This window comes from Podarcis erhardii (genome assembly GCF_964252035.2).
Source record: "Podarcis erhardii genome assembly, chromosome: 1".
NCBI lineage: Eukaryota > Metazoa > Chordata > Lepidosauria > Squamata > Lacertidae > Podarcis > Podarcis erhardii.
The window spans coordinates 4,080,133-4,107,411 of record NC_138497.1 but is presented as its reverse complement, the minus strand read 5'-3'; the positions used below and the strand labels follow the sequence as shown (position 1 = coordinate 4,107,411).

Here is a 27,279-nt window from a genome sequence, read left to right as displayed (position 1 = left end):
CCAGTGGACTTGTAAAAGGGGAAAAGAGTATTGAGAAATGATCCATAATGAATTGGAAAAAAAAGGTTTAAAAGTACTTTCCTAAAAAAAAAAAAAAACTAGAGTCAAAAGGTTATTTATGTATGCTGCTACTGCAGCCTGTGTTTTGTTAGCCCCAAAATGGAAAACAAGCGAGGTCCCAACCAAAGAAGAAGGGCAACTTAAGTTGACAGAAAATGCACAAATTGTAGACGTAACATATAGAATAAGAGAACAAGAAGAACATACATTTAGAGTAGATTGGTAAACGTTTATTGAATATATGGGAAATAATTGTGTGCAGCTGAAAATGCTGGCAGCATTAATAATAATAATAATAATAATAATAATAATAATAATAATAATTTTTATTTATATCCCGCCTTCCCTGGCCAGAGCCGGGCTCAGGGCAGCTAACACCGGTAAAATTACAGTAAAAACATATTGGGGGGGGGAACCAATTTAAAATACAGGTTAAAATGCAATTTAAAATACAGCCTCATTTCTCCATAGATCAAGACCATAAGGGGAGGGAAACATAAGGGTCAGACTGAGTCCAAACCAAAGGCCAGGCGGAACAGCTCCATCTTGCAGGCCCTGCGGAGAGATGTCAAGTCCCACAGGGCCCTGGTCTCTTGGGACACAGCGTTCCACCAAGTCGGGGCCAGTACTGAAAAGGCCCTGGCCCTAGTTGAGACCAATCTAACCACCTTGTGACCTGGAACCTCCAAAATGTTGTCATTTGTGGACCTTAAGGTCCTCCGTGGGGCATACCAGGAGAGGCGGTCCCGTAGGTATGTGGGCCCTAGGCTGCATAGGGCTTTAAAGGTCAAAACCAGCACCTTAAAACCTGACCTTGTACTCCACCGGGAGCCAGTGCAGTTATGATAAATTCAATAGTGTACACAAGTTTTTATGGATGCAATAATAGAATATTGAATGGTATACGTTTTGTAAAATGTACAGGGATTTATGATGTGTAAAATGAACCATGGAAAGAGAAGAAAGGAAGTCACTGATATCTTAAGGATGTAAAATGAGTATTTTAAATGGTGAAACAGAAAATTCAATTAAAATTATTTATGTGTGTGTGTGAGAGAGAGAGAGAGAGAGAGAGAGAGAGAGAGAGAATGACAATCTAGGTTTCTCAGGATGGAAAATCCCCATGTTTACATGCCTGCAGCAATGGCTGCGCAATTGCCATTTTAGGAAACAGGGGAAATAAATCCGATGGAGTTTGCCTCCCTCCTTCCTCTGTATGCCGTTCATTCCAAGATCTGTTCTTTCTGCATTCACACAACTGGGCACAATGCAGCCCTCCTTGCCCGCGACATGCCCAGCTGCCTTCGCATCCGTTCCTCTCCTCCTTGCCAGCTCAGCTGCATTGGCACATCGCAACAGGCCCCATCTGGGGCAGAGCAGCACAGCAGAGAGACACAGCAACAGGCAGAGGTTTGCTGGCAATGCCCCTGGGCAACCTGCCAGCTGCGAGGTGCCCATCTGTGCCATTGTGGCACTTCAAAGCCTCGCAAGGGGGAAAGGATATCCAGACCCCTCTCTTGAAACAGGCTTTGTTGTAGGGCGACGCTCAGGGTGCCTGTCACCTGGGTGGGAACTGTAGGCTTGTGGGGAACTGCGGTTCCCAAGGCTAATGCGAAGGAAGTTCTGAACTGGCAATTTGGTCTCAGTTTGCAGTAATAACAGTATTTATATAGCTTTTTCCCCAAAAGTGGGGCTAATGAACAAGAAGATGAGATGGCTTACTGGTTTCTATACACTCAGTAATTTAGAATAGAAGAAAAATGGGCAAGTTTTAGCTGGCCCCCAGGACTATCACCAGTACAAAAATTAAAACAGAACGTATAATGCCAAGGTACAGAAACGTCACTACTTATATTCCTTGAAGGGTTATTATAAACATGGACAGCCTCTTACAATAATAATACTACTAATAATAATAAAGATAATGATGATGATGATGATGATTATTACTGTATTATTATTATTATTTATACCCCACCCATCTGGCTGGGTTTACCCAGCCACTCTGGGCGGCTTCCAACGAAAGATTAAAAATACATTAAAACATCAGTCATTAAAAACTTCAGGGCTGCCTTCAGATAGTTGTTTATTTCTTTGACATGTGATGGGAGAGCATTCTACAGGGCGGGCGCCACCACCGAGAAGGCCCTCTGCCTGGTTCCCTGTAACTTGGCTTCTCGCAGCCATCGGAAGGCCCTCGGCGTTGGACCTCAGTATACCCAGTATACCTGAAGGAGCGTCTCCATCCCCATCGTCCAGTCTGGACACTGAGGTCCAGCTCCAAGGGCCTTCTGGTGGTTCCCTCAATGTGAGATGCCCCTCAATGTGACCAGATGCCAAGGAAATAAACAACTATATGACATTTAGAAGACATCTGAAGGCAGCCCTGTTGAGGAAAGTTTTTAATGTTTGATGTTTCGTGCTTTTAATATTCTGTTGGGAGCTGCCCAGAGTGGCTGGGGAAACCCAGCCAGATGGGTGGGGTATAAATTATAATTATTATAATTATAATACAGTCATACCTCTTGTTAGGTTTACTTCAGGTTAAATCTTTTCAGGTTGCGTCCCGCGGCGACCCAGAAGTACATAAAAGAGTTACTTCTGGGTTTCGCCACTCGCATGCGCAGACGCACAAATGACGTCGCGCGCATGCGCAGAATAATAATAATAATAATAATAATAATAATAATAATAATAATAGTTTATTTATACCCCGCCCATCTGGCTGAGTTTCCCCAGCCACTCTGGGTGGCTCCCAATCAAGTGTTAAAAACAGTACAGTGTTAAATATTAAAAACTTCCCTGAACAGAAGCGGCGAATTGCGGCATGCGCAGACACGGGTTGTGTTCTGCTCATGTTGTGAACGGGGCTCCGGAACGGATCCTGTTCGCAACCAGAGGTACCACTGTATTAGGGTGAACGATGGGTAATAAGCCGACAAACTCTTGCAGAACTCAGAGGCCCCGATTTCCACCCTGTCTGACGGTAGAAGTCGGGGTTACACTAATTTCTGTTTAGCTTCCTCCCCAGTGCCGGCCCCCCCAATCCTCCAGCTGGAAGAGTGCTGCACCCAGAACAACAGCGCCACCTTGTCGTGGAAGCAGCCCCCACTTTCCGCGGTGCAAGTGGACGGATACATTTTGGAGCTGGATGATGGGAACGGTGGTCAGTTCAGGGTACGTTTTATGGAGAGGCGCTTTTACATTGTGGGTGGTGGGTGGGAGGGAGAACAGTGCTGGCTCTGGGTTTTAGAGTTTGAAGGGATCCCGGGGTCATCTAGTCCAACCCCGTGTGATGCAGGGATCTCAACTGACAGGTGGCCACTCAACCTCGTTAAAAGACCATTAAACTCAAATAGAATTGCGTGGCGAGTTCCTGCCCCTCCCAGGTGGAAATAATGACACATGACACAATTATTAAGGTTAATGGGCTAAAAAAGGCCACAACTTTTATTGGTTACAGGTGATGAGTGGTATTGGCTTAGGCATTGGTCCTAACCGGCTATATCCGACTCCAGCCCGTTCGCTGGAAGTCCGGGAAGGGTTAACCACCAGTAGGGGGAGTCCTGCTGATGCACATAAACTAGGAACTCCCCCGGGGTCACCAATAGGGGGCGTGCCCTAGGCCCTCACCTCCATAGGCTTCAGACAGGGCCACGCCCCCCGGAATCCTTTACCGGACTACCCTTCAATATGGGGGGCAGGTGATGGCGCTACCTCCCCTCTTCCATCTACAGAGCAACACCAATGCCTAACCGCCAATACCAAGGAAGTTGTGACGATTTGCTACGAGGTAGGCGAAAACCAAGTGGCTGGTGCCAATTTGCCAAGTGGGGAAATTCCTACCAGGCCCCTCAATGGTGACCAACCAAGGTCCATAGCAAGGTCAAGGAATGAAAACCTTATAGGGCGGGAGGGTAGGAAACTGGAACAGCTGATGAGCGGCAAAGAGGGAGATCCCCGGCCATGTTCTGCCTTTATAGGGCAAGCCACGCCCCCTGAACCGGCTGATTGGCCAACCAGGGGGTGACGCGGCCGGGAATCCCCCCAATCGCACGGGGGCTGGCCTCCACCCACCGCGCGCGTGGGGGGGGGGCGTGAAGCCCACAACCCCACCTCATCTGAAGGGCGGAAGTGGCTTTGGGACCCTAGAATCACAGAACTGTAGAGGTGGAAGGGACCCCAAGGGTCTAGTCCGAGTCCCTGAAATGCAGGGGTTGAAATCACCGACGCTTTGTGTGCGTAGGCAATCGAGAAGAGATTTGTGATGTGAGACTTGGATGGGTGGAAAGCTAAGGCAGCACAGATACCTTTTGGAGGGGGGCTGGCTTAAAATAGCTGCCTCCAACATCTTGGAAATAAAAGGCAACTGCTTCCTAGCCTCCCTGTTTCTCTGGGGAGCTGTGAGTTCCAGGGACAGTTACTCAACAATCAATTTTTTTTAGGAGCAGCAATCAATAAAACAAAAAAACAAATATATGTAATATATTCACTGGGGAGCAGCCTCAGCTGCGTGGTTGGACATCTGATTTGCTTGTAGAAGGTCCAAGGTTCAATTTCCGATGCCCCTGAGATGCCCCTGGCTGAAACCCTGGAGAGCTGCTGCCAGCCAGTGTGGACAATATTGGCCTAGATGGTCCAGTGGCCTGGCTGTGTAAGGCAGATTCCTGTATTACCCTATATATTTAAGGTAGGATCATTGTTCAGTGGCAGAGCACCTGCTCTGCATGCAGAAGCAACCTGCATCAGTCCCCAGATCTCAGAGTTGGGCTGGAAAAGGCTCCCTTCCTGAATCCCTGGAGAGCTGCTGCCAAGTCAGTGTAGACAGCAGTGAGCACAAGGCGGCTTCCCACGATCCTAATTTTTTGGACATTCAGCGATTGTCTTTGACGCAACTGAGATTTGAGCCAGAGTCTTCCTTTGCCAACCTGACGCATACCGATATTTTGGACTACAACTCTGACTGGCCCCAACCAGCGTGGACTTAGAATCATAGAATCATAGAATCATAGAGTTGGAAGAGACCACAAGGGCCATCGAGTCCAACCCCCTGCCAAGCAGGAAACACCATCAGAGCACTCCTGACATATGGTTGTCAAGCCTCTGCTTAAAGACCTCCAAAGAAGGAGACTCCACCACACTCCTTGGCAGCAAATTCCACTGTCAAACAGCTCTTACTGTCAGGAAGTTCTTCCTAATGTTTAGGTGGAATCTTCTTTCTTGTAGTTTGGATCCATTGCTCCGTGTCCGCTTCTCTGGAGCAGCAGAAAACAACCTTTCTCCCTCCTCTATGTGACATCCTTTTATATATTTGAACATGGCTATCATATCACCCCTTAACCACTTTTGGAGTAGTGGTACAAAACATCTGGAGGGTGTCAGGTTGGCAAAGGCTGGCCTATGATCTTGCTTCCCACTGTGCACACCAGATCTCTGCTGCATTGCAAAGCTTCCCTGAAAGGGCCCGTTCCCTGTGGGAGCAGTCAAATGCAACATTCCTTGTTTTCCTAGAGTGGACATGCAAGGGGATATTGGTCAGCCAGTCGAAACTTCCTGTTTCCTCCTGGCCTGGAGCATCCTTCCTTGCATGTGACTAGAGGGTGGGGCGTGACCTTACCTGTCCAGGTAACCAAAAGGACAAGTCACGCAGCACTCTCTCTCTCTCTTTGACTTCCTTCTTTGTTTGACCAGCTTCTTAGCTAGGACTGCTATGCTAGCTTCTCATCCAGCATAAGCACTGGGATGATTCCCCCATATGGGGTAGATCCACTTGTACATATTTTGTAACTAAGTCTGCCTTCAGGAATCCAACTGTGAACTGATGTGAGTAAACTTCTTTTATTGGCTTTAATTAAGATTGTTATGTCTTCATTCATTTAAGAGGGATTCAAGGGAACTTACCAGGAACTATACAATTCATTCTGAGACAGACTGAATTGTATAACAGTGAGAGACCCACACAAGCCTGCAACCAGCTATCTGCTGTGCGTGAGAAGGGGAATGTAAACTCTGCTAAGTAAAGGAACTTCCTAGCGTGAGTTAGGAAGGATATTAACAAACAATATATGCCTCCCTGAACATTCCCACACATACATCAGCTTTGTGTCTTTGGGTCCTTAGGAGGTGTATGTCGGGAAGGAGACGATGTGCACTGTGGATGGACTCCACTTTAACAGCACCTACAGTGCTCGGGTCAAGGCCTTCAACAAGACCGGGGTCAGCCCCTACAGCAAGATGCTGGTTCTGCAGACCTCCGAGGGTAAGTCATGGCTGCCGGGATCAGGGGTGAGGCATTTTCCACTGAAGAGCAGGGGCGTCCTCCTTGCCTAGGCACATCTTAGGGATTCTTGCAGGAGATGCCCTTCCTTCTTTGGGTTGCTAAACTGGAGACCCCCCTTCCCTTAAAAAGGGGGAGAAATGTCACCTGGGAAAGAACGGAATTCAGGTGTCAAAAGCGATTTCTGTCCTCCCTGCCCCCTCCGTTCCAAAAACGTGCCGCGCAGTTGGCCATGTTTTCTATTTAATAGTTGCATCCTGCTTTTCCAACAATGAACGTGGGGCTCAAAGCGGCTTGCGACAATCACAGCAGCGCTGAAAAGCAACAAACGCAGCAGCAGCAGCGACCGCTCTAATATCTCTAACGCAGTGTCGTATGAATAAAGCAAACGGGCAACAACAAATTCATCAGTCAGTGTGATTCAGTAACGTCAGAATATGGGGAAGAGCTGCTGGGCACCAGCCCTAGAGCGGATGACATCCTCTCCCTGGGGAGGGGTCACTTCTTGGCTCAGGCAGCCCACTCCCAGGCAGTGAGATCGCTCAAAGTTTTTTAATCCTGACTTCTTTTTCACCTTGTATGAGTCCGCAGGTGCACCTGCAGGTGGGAGTGCCTGGTGTTTTGTTGGCACGCAGAGGCAACTCCTTGAGACTCAGAGTCTATTTCTTTTCTCTCTCTCTCTCTTGAGTAAAGCTTTCCTCCACCTCCCTCTCTTCTGACACGCACAGCCTTCAAACTCCCCCTTGGCCTCCATTTTCCTGCTTCTCCCTTCAGCCCCTAATCGGGGTGGGGTAGGCGCACCCGGTTTTGCCACTTGAGACGGAACAGGCATGGGCCACCCCCTCCCTGCGCTGTTCGCCTCGCCACTGGCGCTGTGGCTCTCTTCCTACATTGTGTGCCAGAGCCCACAAAGCACTGGCAGCAGTGCCATCTTCCAACAGAGGATCTTGCCGAAATCTCACAAGATCCCCTGCACTCTGTGAGCTCTTGTCAAACTTCGGTAAGATGGAATCATAGAACAGGGGAGTTGGAAAGGACACCTAGTCTAACCCAGCAGTGGAGCATGTATCCATGGCGCCGGGGGGGGCACGCACTGGGGGTGTGGAGGGCGAACGTAGCCTGCTGTGGATCAGCCCAGCCCCGGCCACCACAGCCACTGGAGTGACCCCAGCCCAAGCTGCTTTGCGAGGCTGGAATGACCCCAGCCTCCGAAAGCGGCACAGGGCCTTGCAATGCTTTGCAAAGGGTTTCGAGGCTGGGGCTGGGATCGGAAGGTGCGTGGCATCTTCCTCGTATTTACGGGACCATCTCTCCTGGTCTGCCCCGCAGAGGACCTTAAGGTCCATGAATAACCATAGTTTAGAGGGCCCTAAGGAAGTCAGATTATCCTCCACCAGGGCCAGGGCCTTCTCAGTGAAGGCTCCGACCTGGTGGAATGCTCTGTCCCATGAGACCAGGGCCCTGCAGGATTTAACCTCCTTCCACTGGGCCTGTAAGACAGAGCTATTCTGGCTGTCTTTGAACTTAGCCTGATCTTTTATTCCCCTTCCTTCCCTCCCCCTCCCCTTTTATGAAAATTCCCCTCTCTGGGATCCCACAGCTAATTCTCCCCCGCTCTCCTCGCTGGCCCAAACAGGACTAATTTAGCCAGCTAGCCCTGGTGATCGTCTAATATTTTTTGGATGGATTTCCCCCCTAAATTGATTTTTGATTTCTGAATTTATTGTTATTCATATTTTATACTGTATATTATGCTATTTTTTTGTTGCATCAATTAAGTGTTTTAAATTTGTTGTTAGCTGCCCTGAGCCCGGTTTTCTGAACCGGGAAGGGTGGGGTATAAATAAAAATTTATTGTTATTAAGATTATTTCTCAAGGCACCCTCCCTGAGCTGCTTTGCGGGGCTGGGATCTGATCATATTCCAGCCTTGCAAAGGGCCGGCTTAAGGAAGGTGGCATGAGCAGCGCTCCCTCCCCAAAAATGTGCCCGGAGCAATTGCCCTGCGAGTCCCCTCCTCCCCCAACACTACATCCCTAGTCCAACCCCTGGCAAGGCAGGAATCTCACCTGAAGCATCCCTGACAGGTGGCCACCCAACCTCTTCTTAAAAACCACCAGGGAACGAGAGTCCACAGCCAATGTCTCTTCTTACTGTTCCACGGCTCTTACTTGCCTAAAGATAAGGTTTGCTTGTTCAAGGATTTTGGCTGAGGAGTGTGTGTGTGTGCGTGCACACACACACACATATATCTATAGATTTGTATCCAGCTTTGTAGATCTGTATGCAGAGTTTTGTATATAGGGTTGCATCCGACGTTGTTGGTCCCTTACCTTTCCCTCCCCGACCTGGCCACAGTGATCCATGCGATGGTCACCTCCAGGCTTGACTACTGTAATTCGCTCTACGCGCAGCTGCCCTTGAAGCTGTCCCAGAAACTCCAGCGGGTGCAGAATGCTGCAGCGAGGCTCCTCACGGGGTCTCTGCCATGGGAGCATATTCACCCAGTGCTTTTCCAGCCGCACTGGCTCCCGGTGGAGTACAGGGTCAGATTTAAGGTGCTGGTTTTGACCTTTAAAGCCCTTCATGGCCTAGGACCCTCGTACCTACGGGACCGCCTCTCCTGGTCTACCCCACGGAGAGCCTTAAGGTCCGTAAATAGCAACACCCTAGAGAATCATAGAATCATAGAGTTGGAACCCCCTGCCAAGCAGGAAACACCATCAGAGCACTCCTGACATATGGTTGTCAAGCCTCTGCTTAAAGCCTCTGCTTAGAGGTCCCTAAGGAAGTCAGATTAGCCTCAACCAGAGCAGGGCCTTCTCAACACTGGCTCTGGCCTGGTGGAATGCTCTGCCTCATGAGACCAGGGCCCTGCAGGATCTGATTTCTTTCCACAGTGCCTGTAAGACAGAGTTGTTCCCCCTGGCCTTTGGCTTGGAGCCAATATGATTCCCTCCCCCTCTTTCTTTTTCCTTCTTCTCCTGTGATGAGGCTGCATTTTAATATTTTAATGTTTCAGTATTTTAATGCTGTATTTTAATCTTGTTTTTTAAGTTGTATTCATTCAATTTGTTTTTATTATTGCTTGTTAGCCGCCCTAAGCCCGGCCTTGGCTGGGGAGGGCGGGGTATAAATAAAAATTATTATTATTATTATTATTATTATGAGCTAGCAGAATGCCGTTGGTGGGGTGGGGCTTCCCCTTCCTCTCCTCTCCCTGTGAGCCCCCCACCCAAAAAATTTGGTAAAGCCATAACTGGGAGCCAGTGGTGGAGGGAGGAGGGTACGGTGGGGGCATTCCCCCCTGGGCGTCTTCGCGGGGGGGGGGGTGACAGTTGCCGCGCCGCCCGCAACTCCCAAGCCTACCCCGAGCCATTGGGGGAAAGGGGGACAGCAGGGGGGGGGCTTGGGAGTTGCAGGTGGGAGGTGCACCAAATGTCGAGCGCACCATGCACCCGAGCGGCTATCCCACGCCTGGGAGGGCACCCTCCGTGCGCCCCCCCCCTTGGGAGCACGTCCCACCCTCCTCAGTGGGCGCGCCCACCCTGGGTAATGGGGGCATATGCTGCGCCGCTGCTGGGAGCTGACATTCTGCCCCAGGGGCCACCCTCCCCTTGGGAGACTCCCCCCTTTTTGTACTTGCACAGGTAAGGAAGGGCTTTGGTGCCTTGTTCAAATCGCCTCTTTGGGGAGCTCTGACCTTGAGTTTGCCTTGATCTTGCATCTAGACTCCGAACCGGAGGAGCAGGCCCTGACTTTCCCAGTGCCTTTGGAAAGGCTGCAGCTGCGTAGATCCAGCCCATTCTCTTCCACCCTTAACCTGCAAAACAGCTTTCCGGGGAGATCCTACTTTGAGCTCAGATCCTCGTCCCACCAAATGAGCTTGCACTCTTCCTTACAATCTCTGAATTCGGCCGGTGGGTGAGCCGAGCGTGCCTGGCGTTGCCTCTTGCGCTGTGCTTCTGGACGTCCCCCCGTTTTTGTTTTGGGGGTTCGGCTCTTGTTTTGTTGCTGTTTGCTTTTTTTTTTTTTTTTTGCTTTTCTTTTTAATTTTTTTTGGGGGGGCTCTCCTCCCCTTCTTCCCCCGCCCATGGCATCCGTGTGAGACGGGACTTGCTGTTCTATGTTGTCAGTGGCCCACGTTCCACTGTGGAGGAAACTCTGAGGATGTAGACATAATGTGTGACGTGTTTGTTTCTGTGTTACAAGTTTGTAGACTTTCTTTGAACAGCACCAGCAAGCAAGGATAATTGTTGCTGACATCCTTTACGTGGACCTGCAGTCAGCAGCATTGTCTCTGAGAAGGGGGAAAAGTCACAAATATGCAAAGTTCAAATAGCATTTAGAAGGATTTTTTTTTTTTAAAAAAACTATTTACTTAACAGTATTCCATTTATTAAATTTCTATCCTGCTGTTCCTCGCAGAGGAGCCCAGGGCAGGCAGCAATTACTGGATTTCACTACTAGATTGGGGATTTTAAAAGTGCAACTTGAGGGCATGACACAACCTTTGCCAACCTGGTGCTCTGCAAATATTTTGGACTACAACTCCCATGAACACCCAGCCAGCACCCTCAGGAGCATAGGGCCATGCTGCCTCAGGCTGATAGGAGTTGTAGTCCAACAAGACTGTTGAGCACCCGATTGGTGCTGTAACAGAAGAAGCAGGTTAGATCACAGATGTGCCAATGATCGGGGATGATGGGAGTTGTAGTCCAACAATATCTGGAATAAACACCACACCGACTAACTGTGGCACAGCATGTCAGCAAGAAGACTGGGTGAGGAAACATCTCCCTAACAGGCTAAACTTCCCCCAGTGCAGAGGTTTTGGTGCAGGACAGGAGACCCAATGTTGTCTCTCCAGATGTTGGGCTGAAGCGCCCATCACCTCCAGCCGGCTTGGCCAGTGGCCAGAGGAGCTGTTGTCCAACAACATCTGGAAGGCTGCCGCCACGTAGGAAAACATCCAAGCTGCGTTGGGGTTCCTGAAGGTGTATAATTCCTGGGTGGGAGATGGCTGCCCACTGTCTATAACACTGAATCTGTGGCCAGGCGCCACACATTTATTTGTTATTTGTTTCCTAAAATGCATACACCACTGGATTGTAAACACACACACACACACACACTTCAAAGCGGTTTACAAAAAAAGAAAACATTAAAATGGTCACAAAGTGAAATATACTTGGAGTCGAGAGTGGATTTCATGCTCTTTATTCAGCTCATAGTGGTGAGGAGGAATGGAAGTTCCCCCAGAATGTCTGCTTTATATACATTATTTACACAATGGGCCCCACATGATTGGCTAATTCCAGGATTCTCTTGTAGGCCAATCAGGTCGCGGATTCACTTCCACCTGGAGCTGGATTGGGTGGCTCCTGTGGACCAATCAGACTGCTGCATTCTGGAACCTATTGTTCTAGGACCAACCAGGCTGCTGCATTCTGGAACCTATTGTTCCAGGACCAATCAGACTGCTGCATTCTGAATCCTATTGTTCTAGGACCAATCAGACTGCTGCATTCTGAATCCTATTGTTCTAGGACCAATCAGGCTGCTGCATTCTGAATCCTATTGTTCTAGGACCAATCAGACTGCTGCATTCTGAATCCTATTGTTCTAGGACCAATCAGACTGCTGCATTCTGAATCCTATTGTTCTAGGACCAATCAGACTGCTGCATTTTGAATCCTATTCGACTCAGTACATAACACAAAGAAAAATGATTTAAGACATTCGAAAGGTTTAAAATAACGATAAGCTGATCTCAATAGGCAGGGAGTTCCGAAGTGTAGGCCACAGGAAACGATCAAGTTCTTGCAAGCGCAGAACAGGTCTTACATGGCATCTGCAGCAGTGCCAGTTTCCGCAGATCAAAGCAGCCGAGTAAAGGGCAAGGCGATTTCCACTGTGATGCCTTCAGCAAGAGAGCAACCAAGGAGAAGGAAGGTTCTAGAAAGCTGTCCTGAGCCTTGGGGTGTAATAGCAGCTCTTCACAAGCATTTTCCTGCGGGATATTCTGGAATTATGGCTCCAAGGCCTCCGGTGCCCCTTCTCTCCATGGCCACCCCCCACCCTTACCCTCCCACCTTTGCAAGAACCAACGTTTTCCGTTTGGGTTGCATTTTTATTATTATTTAGGATTCTCCCATTGCTACACGCTTACGCTGATGTAACCTCCATTGGCACCTGCCTGACACCGGCGTAAGCTAAAGGAGAATAGCCCTGACATAGACTTCTTTCTTTCCGTCCACCCCATACTTTGGAATGAGGAATGGCACAGTCTTTTAGTTGCTGGGCTACACCGAGGGGCTGGACGCACAACCCCGGTTTCATTCTATTTTCCCCATCGTCCTTTTATGGGTTACCCCATCCCACTGCTTTTGTGCGACTGGCTTTCGACATAATCCATCCCCAAACGTTTTTGATCTTGTGTCCCGTGTACGAAGAGTTGGTGGTTCTGCTTGCTTCCTTGTACGTTCTTGGAGTCTGTATCTTTGGAGTGAATCCGTCTCAAGCTGGGCGGGTGGCTTGGGGGCGGATTTGTGGGGTGGAAGTAGGGATGTGCGGAAGGGAGGATAAACTGGATTCGGTTCTCTTTTAAAAAGCAAACCTGCATAATTTGTGCTTTCTGAAACTGAAACATTTCCATCGTTTGAGATTCGCCGTTCTCTGAACTTTGCAGCACAGTTCCCCGGCCAAGTAGTTTGTACAAAAACAAATCTCTTAAGGGGAAATTGACATGCCGTATTTTTCGCTCTATAAAACGCACCAGACCACAAGACGCACCTAGTTTTTGGAGGAGGAAAACAAGAAAAAAAATATTCTGAATCTCAGAAGCCAGAACAGCAAGAGGGATCGCTGCGCAGTGAAAGCAGCAATCCCTCTTGCTGTTCTGGCTTCTGGGATAGCTGCGCAGCCTGCATTCGCTCCATAAGACGCACACATCATTTCCCCTTACTTTTTAGGAGGGAAAAAGTGAGTCTTATAGAGCAAAAATATGGTATTTGTGGAGATAACAGATAAAAACGCATTCTGGGAGGAATTGCTTTGCAAAAATGTGCACGTCGAACAACGTTGCGTACAAAACAAGTGTGTGATATGCTGGCGAATTTTCGTGAGACTGTCTTTTTAAAAAATTCATGAACTGGTGTGGAAATGTGGAGAGTTTAAGAGTGGGAAAAGAGGAAATTCACAGAAATTCACACAGTGCGTGAAATTCACAGACTCACCTATCCTTAGATGGTTGGTGGAGCTCTTCCCTAAAACTGACACCTTTTGCTTCTCTTGGGAGGCGTTGCACAATGGGAAATTGCCCCCAAAAATGTGAAGGTCACAATCCCCTAAGTTGGTCTGAGTCCAGATTCATTTAAAAGGCTTTTGCTAAGTTCCATATGATCAGGGTTATGTGCATTTCTTCCGTTGGTGCTCAAATTCCACCCCCACCAATTCATTCTCCGATTTATGCCAGCTCAATTAGGCCCCCTTATTTTTATTTTTTCATCCATTAATACTGGCCCTGTGAATTTCTAGTCTTTGCCAACACACACACGAAAAAGAACAGTGATGGGCAAGGAGAAATGAGGGTGTTTCTTTTACTGTTTTTACAAGGTTTTAAAACTGTTTTTAGAAGTTTTAATTGACTTCCGTTATTGACTTGTTTGCTGCCCTGGTCTCCTCCTTCGGGAGGAAAGGCAGAATATAAGTAATTTATTATTTTTATCATCACCATCATAGAATTGTAGAGTTTGAGGTTACCCCAAGGGTCATCTAGTCCAACCCCCCATTATTCTGTCTTTCTGTCTTACAATACTCAAGGCGGTTTACAAGCTGAAGAAACAAAAAATGTACAACTTATAACAATCTGATGCAATACAAAAATGTGATAATAAAACGAAACACTAAAATAAGCAACCTACATCAAAAAGTAACATTCAACAATTATTAGAACAGTACAAAATAATAATATCAACATATAAAAGTTAAACAGAAATCCACTCAACAGTTACAATAAATAATTTCTAAACTATAAACAATAAGACAAGGGCAAGCCACAGTACATAAAATAATAACAATACAAATTGAGAAGCAGAAACTAAAAGGTGGAGCAAGGCAGGTGATGGCCTGATGGATGGACCTCTCCACTGGGCTGTCTAAAAGCCAGTGGCAGGGAGTTCCACTGGCTATGTGCTGTGCATGGCCAAAGTGCCACTTGTTGCTTGCCTAGAAACTGCTGCTGTTGATCCACTTCACGGGTGCCAGGCCTGGGTTCTAGAATGGGCCTCTCCGGGGCCTTTGACTCCAACTCCCATCAGCCCCCGCCAGGATGATCGGGGCTGATGGGAATTGGGAGTCCAATTGGCCTGGACAGACGCAGGTTGGGGAAACTCCATGAAATGCACATGTCTCTGGTTCTGATGGTGAGCCTCTGGCTTTGCAAGTGAATCTGGCAAATCCGTTCCGGCGGCTGCCGCTCGCTGATGCCCCAGCTGCGTGGCTTCTGCCGCCCGAGTCCGGTTGCCCTTTCTCCGTGTCGACGTATGAAATGCAGTGTGTCTCTTTATAGGTTTTGAGGCTCAGTCAGGACCTTTCTCCCAATTGGGCAAGTATATACTTCCTTCCACATTTCGGTGGCATTTGTTTCGCTCACTTGTTTTTAACCCTCGACTCCCCCCATTCGTACGTGACAAGGAGATACCCTCAGCTATACACCCGATGTTTAAACTAACACTATGTTTGGTCCACTCTGTCCCCCCCCACCTTGTTTGTAACACCTTTGAGGGGTGGGGGAAGAGGGGAGGCAGCCCAGGATGTGATTCTGAAATGAGAAACAGCTGTTTTTAGCTAGAGGACAAAGCCATCAGCTCATAAGAATATACCGTATTTTTCACTCTATAAGACGCACCAGACCACAAGACGCACCTAGTTTTTGGAGGGGGAGATCAAGAAAAAAAATATTATCCCCCCCCCGACCCAAAGAGCAAAGAAGCCAAGACAGCCATCGGGATCCCCTGGCTGGAGAGGCTGCGCAAGGCTAAAGAGGAAGCCAAGGCAGTGAGTGGGATGGATCGCACACGCTGCCTTGTCTTCTTTAGCCTTGCACAGCCTCTCCCGGCTGGAGAGTCTATGCACGGCTATGGCAATTCCCTCACCTCCCGCAAAAGCCCGCAAGAGCCGTGCGAAGCTTGTGTGCGGCTCATGGGGGCTTTACCTGCCTGCCTGCCTCCCCCCTGCATTCGCTCCATAGGCTGCACAGACTTTTCCCCTTAAGGAATGTTAGAAAGATGTTGGGGGGGGGGAATTATGTGGTTTTAGCAGAAAGGATATAAAGGATTAAGTAAAAATGACTTGGTGAAAGAGAGGAGGTAAAATTATAATATGTTAAGGTAAATTATTAGGATAAAAACAAAGTTGGAAGGATTTGCTGGAATATTTAATTGAATTAGAATACAAAAATGGGAGGCGTGAGGAAGTCAAGGAAATAAGTGAATGTAAGTAAGTGAGTTAAAGGTTTGACTTGTTTTTTCTTTTTTTTCTTTTCTCTGTTTTTTGATTATATGTATTGTTTTTTCTTTTTCTTCCTTGATTGTTTTCTTTTCTTTTTTTCTGTAACCTTTAAAATCTTAATATTTTAATTTTTTTAAAAAAAAGACTTCCCCCCTTAGTTTTTAAGAGGGAAAAAGTGTGTCCTATGGAGCGAAAAATACGGTAAATGAATTCGCAGAGCCCGCTAGAATGCCTCTAGGGGGCACCTTTGGAGGAAGGCTGGCTTAGAGCATGTGACTGCCCCTGTCTGCCCCCTTCCCGGACACAGCGTAGTTAAGCAGAGGTTTGAACCCAGATGTCCCTGGTCTGAGCGAACTCACTCTCAGCATCACATCACACCTGGCTCAAGGTGTCCGTCAGAGCCTCTGAAACTTATAAGGGATGGATCGAGTTATGGCACTATGGAAGCAGTCCAATAAACCTAGCTTGGAGTCAACTCTTTGAAGAAGTGAATTTTAGACCTGGTTTTTCTTTAACTGGGTGAGGGATTCTACTTGGTTTCTTAGCCGAGTTGTGGGGAGGCAGGAGAAGCTAAAGGAAACCAGCCTCTTGCAGAATTTGGTAGCCTTTCCTTGTGCCCTTCCCTGTCTGCAAAAGCTGTGTGGTCTCCAGTACACGTTATGTATAACTGTGCGAGGTTTCTGCTAATGCCAAATTGATGTGCCAGCTTTGGCCGGGAGGGGCAAACTAAAGTATGCAGCCAGGAGACCAAGCTACAACGAAGCTTGCGGTTGGCACTTTTGTCCTCTGTCAATGCCGACCCCGCTTCTCATTTGTTCCCCTCCATGCCTTTCGCTCGGAACGACAACAGTTGATATTAAAAAACTGGTAGCAGGTAGGACCCCGTTGGAATGCATGGGGCCAATGGAACCTACTGACTGGCTGCAACAGTTTGTGTGTGTTTGTGAGTGTGTTTTGAAAACTTTGCGGCACGTGTGTTGTCCTCAAGGTGACGTCTTGCCTGTAGGAGTTCCGGTAACCAAGTCCAAGCCATGCAGTTGGCACATGCCCAGAACCCCAAAGCTCTGTGGGTTCCCAGTTGGTGCAGCAAAACTCAGCAACCCAGCGGCACCCTCTGCTGTCCTCCTCATTCGGACAATGTGCAATTGCAGTGAAAAGCCTATACAAAGCAAGCAGGCAAAGGCAAGGGCAATCAGGGAGCCAAGTCTGCAGGCCCAGGGCAGCCCTGACATTAGACAGAGTAAGACACCGGCCTTCAGGCGGCAGGTGCAGGGGAGGGGCATCAGCCCCTGGCTCTTCCCCATGAGCCTGTGCTCCACCCATTTTCTGTTCTTGCCTCTTTTTGTCTCACGCAGCATCGTTTCCATTCTGCTGCAAGTCACCTTCCAACAAAAACTAAACCATTTATCTCCCTACCTGCTGTGGGGAGTTACTATACGCAACTTGCATAACTTACATTGAAATATACTCAGAGTCGCAAAGTGATTTCATGCTCTTTATTCAGCTCATAGTGGTGAGGAGGAATGAATGAAAGTCCCCTCAAAGTATCTGCTTTATATACATTATTTGCACAATGGGCTGCACATGATTGGCTAATTCCGGAATTCTACTGTAAGCCAATCAGGTTGTGGATTCACTTCTATCTGGAGCATGATTGGGTGGTTCCTGCCAACCAATCATACTGCTGCATTGTTCTAGGACCAATCAGACTGCTGCCTTTTGGATCCTATTGTTCTAGGACCAATCAGACTGCTGCCTTTTGGATCCTATTGTTCTAGGACCAATCAGACTGCTGCAGTTTGGATCCTATTTGACTCAGTACATAACATACATAGGGAGGGATTCAAATCCCTTTGGATTTGTCCCTAGAACAGGGCTGGCCCTACCATGAGGCAGAGTAAGGCAAGTGCCTCGGGTGGCAAATACTGATGAGCATTGAGTGGAGAGTGTCGAACCTGCGATCGGCCGAGCTCCTCCGGAATTGCCTCCGATGTGATTAATGACCTGAGCCTTTGATAAGGCTCCAGGCATATTCCCCATTATGCAGAGAATCAAAACGGCATGCGGAAGTGATGAGATTTATGGCTACATCGCTATGCTTTATTTCTTACTATGCAGACAGAAAACCACATCCTCTCTTTGTTAGAGGCAGAGAGCAACTGAAACAAACCAAGCAACAGGAAACCAGTAACGTCACATCTGTCTCCCGTGAGACTTCCAACAGCCCGGAAGGTCTCAGGAATGTAAACAGAGTCTTGTGACTCTAAGCAGCTGCACAGTGGCAAACAGAAACTAACAGAGAGAGCCCTCGGGGTGCAGTGGAGGATGTTGAAATAAGATGCAATGGTCTGCTGAGCTTTCATACGTGGAATGGGACTGGGTGGTGGCAACTTCTTGCCCCCTGCTTCAGGCGGCAAAATGCCTTGGCAAAATGCTCTGTCCCAGAAAGCATGTGGAATCGTGGCCTTTGAGCAACCTGCAAGTCTCGTCCTCCTGCATGCCTGCATGGAATGCATTTTGTGCCTCCCCCCCCCCCCAGCCCAGGGACTGCCATCCCATTCACACAGGTAACTGCTCTTCCCTTGTGTCCATTGCAGTGGCCTGGTTTTCGTTTGACCCAAATACGGCCCACTCGGACGTCATCTTCTCCAACGACAACCTGACTGTCACCTGCAACAGCTACGACGACCGGGTGGTGTTGGGCAAAACGGGCTTCTCCAAGGGGCTCCACTACTGGGAGCTGTCCATTGACCGCTACGACAACCACCCGGACCCGGCCTTTGGTGTGGCCCGCATGGATGTTCTCAAGGACGTCATGCTGGGGAAAGATGACAAAGCCTGGGCCATGTACGTGGACAACAACCGGAGCTGGTTCATGCATAACAATTCACACACCAACAGGTACGTGGCCCCAGAGCATCTCTGGTTCCCTCTGTCTCTTCCCCCCGTCCTCTGAACGTTGGAAGCACGCAGTTAGACTATGGAACTCTCTGCCACAAGAGGTAGTGTGATGGCCACCAACTTAGATAGTTTTAGAAGAGGGTTACGATAAGTCCTGGGGATAATTCAGACTGAAATCCCCAGGTGTCAAAAAAGGTTATTTATGTATGCTACTGCTGAAGCCCGTGTTTTGTTAGCCCCAAAATGGAAAACGAGCGAGGTCCCAACTAAAAAAGAATGGCAACTTAAGTTGACAGAATATGCACAACTCGCAGACTTAACATATAGAATAAGAGAACAAGAAGAACATATGTTTAAAGAAGATTGGGAGGTGTTTATTGGATACAGTGGTACCTCAGTTTACGAACTTAATCCATTCTGGAAGTCTGTTCTTAAACCAAAACTATTCTTAAACCAAGGCATTCTTTCCCTAATGAGGCCTGCCGCCATCGGTGCCCTTCCACCATTCGGCTTTCGTTCTTAAAGCGAGGTAAAGTTCTCAAACCAAGACACTATTTCCGGTTTTGCAGAGTTTGTAAACTGAATCATTCATAAACCAGACGGTTCTTAAACCAAGGTACCACTGTATGCGGGAAATAATTGTGCACAGCTGAAAATGCTGGCAGCATTATGATAAATTCAACAGTGTAAACAAGTTTTGATGGATGCAATAACTATACTGAATGGTATAGTTTTTTTGTAAAATGTGCAGGGATTTAGGATATGTAAAATGATCTGTGGAAAGAGAAGAAGGGAAGTTATTGATATCTTAAGGATGTAAAATGGGTATTTTAAATGGTAAAACAGAAAATTCAATTAAAAATTTACACACACACACACACACACACACACACACACACAGTGTTTTTTTCTGGGGCGACGCAGGGGTACGCATACCCCTAAACATTTTGCGAATCTTTGTACTTTTGTCCATTTACTGCATTTATTTTTCCTGATTTGAACTATAAAATGGTGGTTTTACTGAGTGAAAATCAGAGTACAGTCATACCTCTTGTTACGTTCGGTTCAGGTCACATCTTTTCAGGTTGCGTCCTGCAGGGACCCGGAAGTACCGGAAAGGGTTACTTCCGGGTTTCGCCACTCGCGCATGCGCAGATGCACAAAATGATGTCATGCGCATGCGCAGAAGCGGTAAATCGTGACCTGCGCATGCGCAGACACGGGTTGCCTTCTGCTCATGTTGCGAACGGGGCTCTGGAACGGATCCCGTTCGCAAGCAGAGGTACAACTATACCCCAAAACATTTTTTTAAAGAAAAAGCACTGTGGGGAGAGAGAGAGAGAGAGAGAGAGAGAGAGAGAGAGAGAGAGAGAGAGAGGTTAACCATGGACTTGTACAGTTGGAAGGGACCCCAGATGTCATCTAGCCCAACCCCGAGCTAATGAGGAGCGCTTTCTCTCTCGGCAGGACTGAAGGGGGCATCACCAAAGGGGCTACAGTCGGGATCTTGCTTGACCTAACCAGGAGGACTTTGACCTTCTCCATCAATGAGGACCAGCAGGGGCCGGTGGCCTTTGAGAACCTGGAAGGTGTCTTCTTCCCGGCTGTCAGTCTGAACAGGAATGTGCAAGTAAGGAGGAGTGGGAAGGGGTTTGGGCCTCTGGGAGGAGAGACCGGGAGGCTTCTTGGATCTCGGGATGAAGCGCTCCCGTCAGTTGCTGGAGAGGGGCAGGGCAGAGAGTGGAAAGAACAGGAATCAGAATGGGAAACCCAGAGCTGTGTTGGCTGGCGATGACGGGAGTTGCCAAGGACTAGAAACTTGCCTTGGACTAGAAACTTGCCTTGGACTAGCAACTTGCCTTGACGAAAAGCAAGCAAGCTGTGGTTCTCAGGTTGCTGGGTTTAATATTCCGAATCAATTTGGTACTCAAAGTTAGTGCCCTCAAGCAGGGCATTCTGGGCAGGGGGTGGGCTGGGCAGCAGGTGGCAGGTTCAAACAGCCGCCCCGCCCCCCAAAAAAAATCCTGTTCTGAATTGCCCAAACACTCCAATTTTGCTACTCATAAACATGGCAGTGGGGGTGAGTAGTGTTCTGCCTGAGCCCTTGTTGTCTGCTCTTGTGTGGAATTAGGGAATATACACAACAATGACTAAAGCAAAGGCATCAATTGGCATTTGGCCTCTTCTACCCCCTGATCATTGGGAAGGGCAGTCCCCCCAAAAAAAATTATTGGGAGGGCCCAAAGAGCTGGGCCCCTGGGAGTTGATGCCTATGATGTAAAGACAGCAGGGGATTCATTTAATATGTAAATATACAGTCATGGTCCTGCCATAATGACCCCTCAAGTCCTAGTGACTTTCTCGGAATAATAATAATAATATTATTAAATTTTTATTTATACCCCGCCCTTCCCGATTCAAAAACCAGGCTCAGGGTGGCTAACAACAAATTTAAAACACTGGGACTCTTCAGGATCAGGCCCCAGACTTGGTTCAGATGATGCCTGAGGCAGAGGATCCAGTGCGGACTGAGACTCCTCTGGTTCCGAGTCTGAGCCCAAGTCCCAGGCCATCACACACAAACACACACACACAGAGAGATATGGTTCTGTGAGCATGGGAAGATCAAATCCTGCCAGCTGTGATGGGATTAAAAATGCCACCCCCACTCCTCAGGGCCCGCTCAAGACATTTTGCTGCCTGAGGCAAGGGGCAAGATGGTGCCCTTCCCCAAGGCACAGGCAAAAGCCCACCGGACTGGTGGTTGAATCTTACTCCAGTACTGGGAAAGGGAAGTGTCTTCCACTCCAGTTGAATGCAACATGCCAACATAACACTCACAATCCCCGCAGCTCAGCATCTGCCGCCTGAGGCGGCTGCCTGACTTTGCCACATCGTAGGGCCGGCCCTGCCACCTCTTGTTGAACCCTGTACTCAGAACCTCCAACTGTCCCTGTTTTCCAGGAACTCCCTGATTTAGAGACGCCATCCCAGTTTCTGATTTGATCCTGGAATGTCCCTCATTGGAGAGTATGGAGTTATCCAACCCCCAAGCTGTCTGAAGGCAATCCTGTATAGGGAAGGGGTTTTTTTTTAAATGTTTAATGTTTCATTGTGTTTTTATATATGTTGGAAGCTGCCCAGACCCAGAGTGGCTGGGGCAACCCAGTCAGATGTGTGGGGTATAAATAGTAAAGTTATCATTGTGGAATGAGATGTTCCTACAGTGGTACCTCGGGTTACAGACGCTTCAGGTTACGCGTTTTCAGGTTGCGGACCGCGGGAAACCCGGAAGTACCAGAAAGGGTTACTTCCGGGTTTTGCTGCTTGTGCATGCGCAGAAGCACTAAATTGTGCTTCGTGCATGCACAGAAGACCAAATCATGTCACGCACATGTGCAGATGTGACGCTGCAGGTTACGAACGCTGCGGGTTGCGGCTGTGCCTCCGTCACGGATTACATCTGCAACCCGAGTCTCCACTGTATTTTCACTGGAGAAATGTTGGAGTGTATTTGCAGCAAGTGCTCTTTGCTTTCAGGTGACACTGCACACCGGTCTCCCAGTCCCGGACTTCTACAACGCACGAGGCTCCATGCAGTAAGGAGTCAGGGGGTGCCCGGCGGCTTTTTCTCAGGACACACCGAGAGACCTGCGTTAGTTTTCTTCAGGAATTGACCTCATGGGAGAAAAGAGGAGAATATCTGGTCGTCTGGTAACTCCAGGCCAGCGGAAACCAAATTTTTTAAACAAACAAACAAACAGACAAAAAGCGGGGTGGAATCTAGAGAAGAGAAAGGACCAAGCAGACTTTGGGCACCCGCCAGGGCCACCCCTCTCCGCCTTTCCAGCCCCACCTGTGCTCTCTCTCTCTCTGTGTGTGTGCACGAGTGTGTGTTTGCTTTGCTAATTTTGCTCTTTCGGCTGACGACAGTGTTCCCAGAGAGAGCCTGAGATGCGACTCTCTCGAATCAGCTTTTGGATTCAGTTATTCTTTCAGTTTGGGATTTCCCCTTTCCCCTAAATGTGGATCAGATTCCCAAGGGTGCAGCGGCTGAACCAACTTGCGGATTCTCCAGCCAGAAGGAAAACTGTGCTTCACTTGCTACGGATAGAGAGTTGTGCATATAACTTCAGCCAGACCCCCACCCCAAGCCCCTGGGCGGGCAAAAATTGGCTGGTCCTTGAAGAGTTTGCAGAGTCCAGTTGACTTTTGCCTCCTCTGTCCTTGTGGCCTTTCTTGCTGAATAATACCTTCTCATAGACATCAGCTTGGGATCACCACTTAATTGACATACAAAAGCCATGCAGGATGATGAATGAAGCCTGGGGAGACGGGATTTATCTTAATTTTTTTCCAGTCAAAGCAGAGAGTTGGAGGGGAAAGGTCACATGATTCCCCCCCCCCCAATTACGGTGTTTAGTTTTTCATTTTTCAAAGATCAGGCACCCCTTTTTTTTTATCCAGAGGATGCTCAAGGCAGTTCACCACAAAGCACAGAACACCGGTATAAACAAATCAACGCTGGAAAATAATAATGTTGGTTATGAAGGATGATACTTTAGCAGGGCATCCTTTGGGGCCTAAGGAACTGAGGCCTGGTTCTCCAGCCCAGATGTGATGGGAGCTGCTCCCAGTAACCACATCTGAAGTGGTACAGCTCAGATACAGGTCTAACACACCTGTGAGGGTGAGGTGTACGATTTAGATCACTCTACGGAGAATTCCTCAACACTTTAATCTGCATATGAAATTAGCACCATTTTCAAATTTGGAATTCTATTGGCAGAACTTCGTATTTGAGTTCTGCGTAAATTATCACTTTGTAGGAGCAGAACATTTCCATTTTCAGTGAGTTTCAAAACTCAAATGCCAACATTCCGATTTCTGAATGCTCCCCCCAAAATGCCACCCAGAAATGCCCCCGCCACCCACATTCAGCAAATATATCCAATATCCCATTTCTTTTCTGATTGGGATGGATGGTTGTATTCAGCAAAACGTGACAAACGTCTGGCTCAAGTTAATTGGCTGCTTATCCAGACATTTGTCCTGTACCTCTGTAAACGGAGGGGGGGGGTCACCAATCTGTCTCTGAATGCCTGAAGTAGAAGGAGGCACCCACAATTTGCTCTAGTGTGCAACAAGGGCCCGTTGCACGCTAGAGACGGCCGCTCCCATAATGCACTTCTGTTTCTCATTTGTTTACATCGGCCTTTGCTATCCTGACACCCTCTGGCTGTTTCGAACTGAAACAAAATGTGAGAGGTCCTCCTAGTCCTATTCCAAGTACAAAACCTCAACAGACCGTTGAATCTTATTTCAACATCCCCCGCTGAACCCCGAGGGCGCAGGACAGATTGCATAACACGCACATACACAGAGCTCCTTCTGCTTGACGCCCTTCAATATTTGCCGCCTGAGGCAGCTGCCTCTTGTTAGGGCCGGCCCTGTGGGACATCCTTCATGTTGCGGTGATTATTGCGGCTTTGACTGGAAACAACTTCTTACATGATTGTTTTGTGTGCTAAGTCAGTTTGCAGAGATGCGACTCCAGACTGGTCACGGTGCAGGGAGAGATTTCAGACTGGGAGAGATCCATATTCACAGCAAGGCTCAAAGGCTGTCTCTTAGATATGTTCAAGTTTCCCTTGTAAACCAGCCAATTCGTTGTGTTTCATTTTCATGCCGTGATAATGCCACATTATCAGCACCAGTCAAACAGTTATCTTCCTTCCTCTATTTCTCTATATTTCCAAGGCAAAGAGGCTTGGTCCTTTGACACCCTGACCTGGTGCGCAGGCCCATTTAATTGTTTGTGACATTGGTCACTGTGGCTGCAACCCCATGCATGCTAGCATGGGAGTAAGCACAGCTTAATGCAATTTCCTTCTGAGTAAGCATGCACAGGGTTGCTCGGGGACACATCTGCAGTCCTAAATGCACTTAACTTGAAGTAAATCTTGTTGAGCACAGCGGGACTTGCATGGCTTCCTTTTGAACAAGCAAACAGGATTGCATATGTGCGCAGACCATTGGGAGGCCAGAGGTGCAAATATTAATTAAGAATAAACTCATGCATGGTCTGAAACAAGGCAGAGGCAGGTATCTGCCACTGGACCTCCCTTGAATAGAACCCCTCTTGCCTTGTGCTTGATGCTGGGCTTTGTAGTCTTGGACTTACTGATTGCTTCCTACAGATATCAGAGGCAGGCACCTATGGGTGGCTTTTATACCACGTAGGTAACTAATGAAACCAGCTCTTTGGCTAGTCTGATGCTGTATTAACAATGTGAGATTCCCTGGCCACGTCAACACGGAGCTGCCAATTTTGGATAGCCCGCTCTAAATGGGCAGCTGCTTTTTTGCTCGGTGGGGGGCTGCTTGCGGGGTCCTTTTTGATTCTGCAAACAAGCTTGATGCGGCGGCATGTTTTCGTTTTCTCTGACTACATCCCGGTGCATAGCATCCATCTCGCCTCATGTCCACATGTGTGTCAGGACATAGTTTTGCATAGCAGCATTTCAAAATTAGCTACCGTGATGACTTTGCCTTAAAAAAACCAACAACTACGAGGCAGATCTATCATTCCTTTGTGGTCAACGACAGACACGGAGAGGGGGAAAAAGAAGAGAGCAGGAATGCCTTCCTTTCACAGTCTCAGGAAATTAAATATTCTCATTGCCATGGCTACCTCTCACGGTTGCCACCTTCCTGGTTTGAAACCAGACCAACCAGCATTACCCCCACCCATCCGAACGCACTTCTTCTGTATCACCATAATATTATTATCTGCTCTTTGCATTGTTTGATTAACTGTGTCGCAGTGTCAACCCAGGCTGGCTCTCTGTCATTCCGTTTCTGCCGAACTGGAAGGAACCACATTGCAATGAAATACTCAGCCACCTCTGCTCCCGATAGACCCACCTAACAGCTGCCTCTAACTGCAATTTGAGATGGGCGCAGTGCATGTGACCCAGTAAAATGCGAGCGCAGATAAGGCCTCGGCAGTTGCATATTTGCATGCATTTCCATGTATCAGTTTACACCGGGGGCAGAAGGATTTGCTGAGCAGTTGCTGAGCAACACCTTATAAGGAAACTAGTCTGGATTATGCCTGAGAGCAGGCAATGTGGTCAGGAGGTTGGTAGGAGGCTGGTAGCTGTCAGCAGGTGGCAAGTCAGGACCTGGGACAGCTCCAGAGCATCAGAGACGTTGTTCCAACAAGAGAAGAAGCCCTTGTATTTCAATGGTGCAACCCTGGATTTTGTGGAAGCCCAATCCTTCAATGGGACAGCACTCTGTCTTGGAGCCTGGCAGTTTTGTGGCATTTGGGGTCTCCAGGAGAGAGTGGGGGGGGGCATAAATGATAGGGATGCTGATATCTGTGGTCATACCAACCATCCACATTCCATTTTGGAGGAGGCAACTTTAGAAAACCTTAACAAACCGTTCCATCGGAATCTGTTCCCATCTTGGGACCGGCTGCTAAATTTGGCGAATGTCATGTACATACCCCATGATGCCTCAAGTCCATCCCATGTGGTTGGTGCCATAATATTCTCTCTCTAGCACGGACTGCATGCTGGTCTGACCTTTCCTTTTGCTTTCAGATTGGTGGCGCTCTCTAGAGATAGTTGTCTGTGGAGGGTTGAGATATTGTTTTCTTTCTTCTACCATTGTTTCTCATCGTAAGTTATTTAATTATCTGCTTTGATTCATTTAACCAGGAGTGGAGATAAATCAGGGATGGTGGGAAGAAAACAATCCAATGTAATAAATGTTAACAGCAAAAAAAACAAAACAAAAAAACCCAAAGCAAAACAACAAAGGAGATGTCTGTAAATAAGTAATTGTTCCCTTCTAGGATTTCCTTCCCCTTAGAACTGATTTTTCTCTGTTATGGTAATGTTGTACCAGCATTACGTTAAACATAATTTATTGAATGGGTGCTAACCTCGCAGTCACGCTCTTCGTTTTTCTCGGCTGCAGAGGAGACAGGTTGCAGGGTGACGCCGATCTCCTCCTGGGCTTGGGTGGCTGGGCCACCTGCGGCCTTGTTTTCCCATCAGCATCGATCTTGCTTCTTGATGATGTTTCTGATGCTTAGAATAGATTCCTAGTGACTTCGTAACATGTTGTTGGCAACTTATTGCAATCCTTAGCTGCAGACAGCCGCCCTCCCAGGCCCAAAAGGGGTCCTGTGTGTTGTTCTAATAAAAGATTTTAGTCAGAGAATTGCCAGTGTTTCTGACTGTTTCTTTGGGGGGGGGGTGCCTGGATCTGGAAGAGGAAGTCGGGGGGGGGGAGGGAGTGTAAGAGGACACCTATCAAAATACAACCCAAAGCCCAGGAGTGTCTACAATACAACATCTGCCTAATAATAATAATAATAATAATAATAATAATAATAATAATAATAAATTAATAAATATAACAGTAAGAAGAAGAATCGTTTTTGTTGTTGCTGCAGAGAATCAGCTGATAGGCCGTCTCTCTATTGGTTTTGCAATGTGTCCTCCTTCTCTT

The 27,279-nt window shown here is 47.9% G+C and overlaps 1 protein-coding gene across 6 annotated transcripts in view; it reads left to right on the top strand.

The window, feature by feature from the left end:
• Nucleotides 1–26,988, top strand: part of TRIM9 (tripartite motif containing 9) — a 76,599-nt gene extending 49,611 nt beyond the window's left edge. The window contains exons 6-13 of one of the 6 annotated variants that reach the window (XM_081860262.1): nucleotides 3,092–3,237; nucleotides 6,181–6,319; nucleotides 10,068–10,256; nucleotides 14,909–14,944; nucleotides 16,700–16,723; nucleotides 18,447–18,750; nucleotides 20,218–20,380; nucleotides 22,291–26,988. In XM_081860262.1, coding sequence (XP_081716388.1) covers nucleotides 3,092–3,237; nucleotides 6,181–6,319; nucleotides 10,068–10,256; nucleotides 14,909–14,944; nucleotides 16,700–16,723; nucleotides 18,447–18,750; nucleotides 20,218–20,380; nucleotides 22,291–22,353 — 1,064 coding nt within the window. In that variant the 3' untranslated portion in view covers nucleotides 22,354–26,988. Of the gene's footprint in view, nucleotides 1–3,079; nucleotides 3,238–6,180; nucleotides 6,320–10,067; nucleotides 10,257–14,908; nucleotides 14,945–16,699; nucleotides 16,724–18,446; nucleotides 18,751–20,217; nucleotides 20,381–22,290 lie in introns of all 6 variants that reach the window. The other 5 variants (XM_081860261.1, XM_081860263.1, XM_081860264.1 and 2 more) reach the window with 5 other exon arrangements.
• Nucleotides 26,989–27,279: the final 291 nt, after the last annotated feature.